The following is a 2,905-nucleotide window of genomic DNA, read 5'->3' as shown; positions in this document are numbered from 1 at the left end:
TCCGAAAAATTGGTGAGCCATTTTGGTCTCTCAGTTTGAAAACTAGCTGTCAATGGAGACCTAATTTTATTCACATTGACATCAATGCCAAAATATGCAAAATATTAAACCAATTTATTGAAATTTACATATTTTTAAACTTTTTTTTTTAAAAAAGCTTTCTTAGTCCTAAATTTTTTTTGTATAGTTTCTGTTTTAATTTTTTTTAGTTTTAAAAAATATTATATTTTACTTCTGAATTTAATTTTACTTTAATTTTAATCTTGTATTTTATATTATGTTTATGACAATTTTAAGATTAAATGTATATTTTAGTCCTGATTAATTTTTCTTTTTCAACTTAATCCCCATTGTTTAAAATATTTTTTAAAAAATATCTTTTTCTTGAAATAACTTTATTTTAAAATAATGTAAATATTTAAAATTACATGAACATGTCAAAGCATAGCGATTAAATTGATTTTAAGGAAAAAAATTTAAATTAGATCTCAAACTTATAGTAAAGCGGCACAATCTTTATCTACACAAATAAATATGGTAATTTTTACCTTAAACTACAACAATTAATTTCTTTGTTAATATTAAAAATCCAAAAATTGATTTAATGATCAAATTGATTTTACTTGCCAACATTTTTCCACACAGCTCTAGAATTTGGACATGAATAATTGATTGAAAAAGCAAGCCCCACCACCAAAGGACATGACAACTAAGATCAATCATACCACTAAATAATAATAACTAAACTTTAGACTAAAGACCAAAAATAAATATCCAAATCAATACAAGTTAAATTAAACCAAAAATAATAATTAAAAAAAAAAAACAACACACAAAAGCAAAAATCGACAAATTATAAAGGCCTTATTTTTACAGCGCATTTACAAAAGTGGACGACCGTTACATGACAGCACAAGCCGCGGGATTTTCGTCACTAAACGCCGTCGTATAACGAACTTCCGTGGAGCTCGCACGTGCCAGCTGGTACACGTTGGGATCATCGGCTTTCCGCACGTACCCAGCCGGCGCTTTCTTGTCGTACACTCCCGGCGCGTAGGGGTGCGCGACGACGTCGTAAGGAACGTAGGGCCAGAGCTCGGCTTTCTTACCGGTGCGGTGAGTGACACGCGCCACCACTTTTGACGGCTCGACGTATCCGACGACGGTGGCTTTGTTGGCTTTCCGGTCGACGTCGACTTGCTTCACTCCCTTCATTCCTTCTAATGCTCTCTTCACTTTCCTCTCACAGCCTTCGCAGTCTATTCGAATTTTCAGCTCCACTGTCTGATAAATTTTAGTATCTAAATATTAGAATCTTGTAAAATATTTAAATATTTGTCGATATTTCGATGGTAATATTAAAGATGAAGTGATATGTTTTGTAAATTTCCGTAAAACATTAAAAATTATCATATACCAATCTTGATATGAAGGTGTAGTTGTAATTCTTTTCCCATAATTTCTTAACCACGTTTTTGAAAATTTACATTTTTTTGTTAATAAAATTTAGCTTCATTTTCTAAAAGACTCGCCAAAATGTAGAGAATAGAATAGAATAAAATAAAATAAAATAAATAAGTGGGTAAATGCAATGTATTTGTAAGGCTTAATTATTAAACGAGTTTTAATTTTAATAATTGTTTCTTCATAGAAATATCTACTGATATTATTAACAATATTATAATTAATATGTACTCTTGCTCTTGAAAGTAAAATTTTAAATCTTCACAATCTCACTTATTTTTCATTTAGAGTACTTCAAACAAACAAAATGTACTCGTACTTGAAGTTTAAAAAAACAATAAGAAGAAGATAATACAAAGGAGATTTAATAACTTAAGTTAAAAGTATGTTTAATAAATCTCTAAAATAATATATGTAAAATAAAATAGAAGTGAAAACTTGAAGAAATTCGAGTAAAACTTTAAGGTCTCTAACTATTTGATTTTCGTTTTTTTTTTAAATTAGGTCTATATACATTGTTCTACTGTCAAATTTTATTTCCTTTTTATCAAATTAAAAAAAAAAAAAGTCAAATTTTAAAAACCAAAAGGTTTTATTTTTTAAATTTGCATATGAGATACAAATCAGGTAAGAAATTAAAGAAAATAAAGAAAATAAACTTAATATTCAAAATACAAAAATGAAGGACTTAAATTTTTGAATCAAAACTCGAGTAAAAGCAAAGGGAAACATTAAATGTGAATGCAAGCCACTTTAAAGCGTAAAAACGGTACCAAAACGACAGAAAACCAAACCACAGAATCCATGTCTGAAACTTCATGACAAACCAACAAACTTTTTAAAACGTTTTTCCGCCTTCTCATTCCTCACAGATCTTCAATTTCCAAATCTTCCTACTTTTTATTTTTCTTTTCTTTTTCACTTTTATTACATAAAACTAAAATCAATACTTAATTTTCTGGGTTTAATTCAACTAAAAAAATCCAGAAACAAAATCAAATCAAATAACCCATAAAAAATCTCAACTCAAAGAATCATTGAAGAACTCTAGAAACTCAGAATTTTACCTGCAATTGCTTGCGTTTCTTGTGCTTAGACCCATGAGAAGAGCAATCAAAATACTCAGACAAATGATCCAAAACTCCCATATTTTTTTCTCTTTTTTCTCACTTGATTTTGAAGTTTTTTAGTTATACAATGGAAATGGCAGACTACGAAACTGGCCGCTCCTCTTTAAATAAGCCAACAAATCCTCCCCTTTCCTCAAATCTAAAACATATTATTTTTTTATTTTTATTTTTTGTATTTCTCAATTCGGAAGGGAGATCTCAGCCGTTGGATTACCACAACGATAGCGATGTTTGCCACGTGTCGATGTGGAGATTTGAATTGTACTTGTGTCGATGCGGTGGCAATGTGGCATGGCCCGAACCGACCAAAC

The 2,905-nt window shown here is 29.6% G+C and overlaps 1 protein-coding gene across 1 annotated transcript; it reads right to left on the bottom strand.

The window, feature by feature from the left end:
• Positions 1 to 703: 703 nt before the first annotated feature.
• Positions 704 to 2,690, bottom strand: LOC120077166 (heavy metal-associated isoprenylated plant protein 26-like). Its single transcript, XM_039031072.1, has 2 exons — positions 2,532 to 2,690; positions 704 to 1,284 (listed from the first exon to the last, which is right to left on the bottom strand). The coding sequence occupies exons 1-2, from the start codon at positions 2,610 to 2,612 to the stop codon at positions 901 to 903; spliced, it is 465 nt and encodes a 154-aa protein (XP_038887000.1). The 5' UTR covers positions 2,613 to 2,690; the 3' UTR covers positions 704 to 900.
• Between the last annotated feature and the right edge of the window lie 215 nt (positions 2,691 to 2,905).

The sequence above is a fragment of the Benincasa hispida genome, chromosome 5 (assembly GCF_009727055.1).
Source record: "Benincasa hispida cultivar B227 chromosome 5, ASM972705v1, whole genome shotgun sequence".
NCBI lineage: Eukaryota > Viridiplantae > Streptophyta > Magnoliopsida > Cucurbitales > Cucurbitaceae > Benincasa > Benincasa hispida.
The sequence above is the reverse complement of the archived record's forward strand: the minus strand, read 5'-3'. Positions and strand labels throughout refer to the sequence as shown.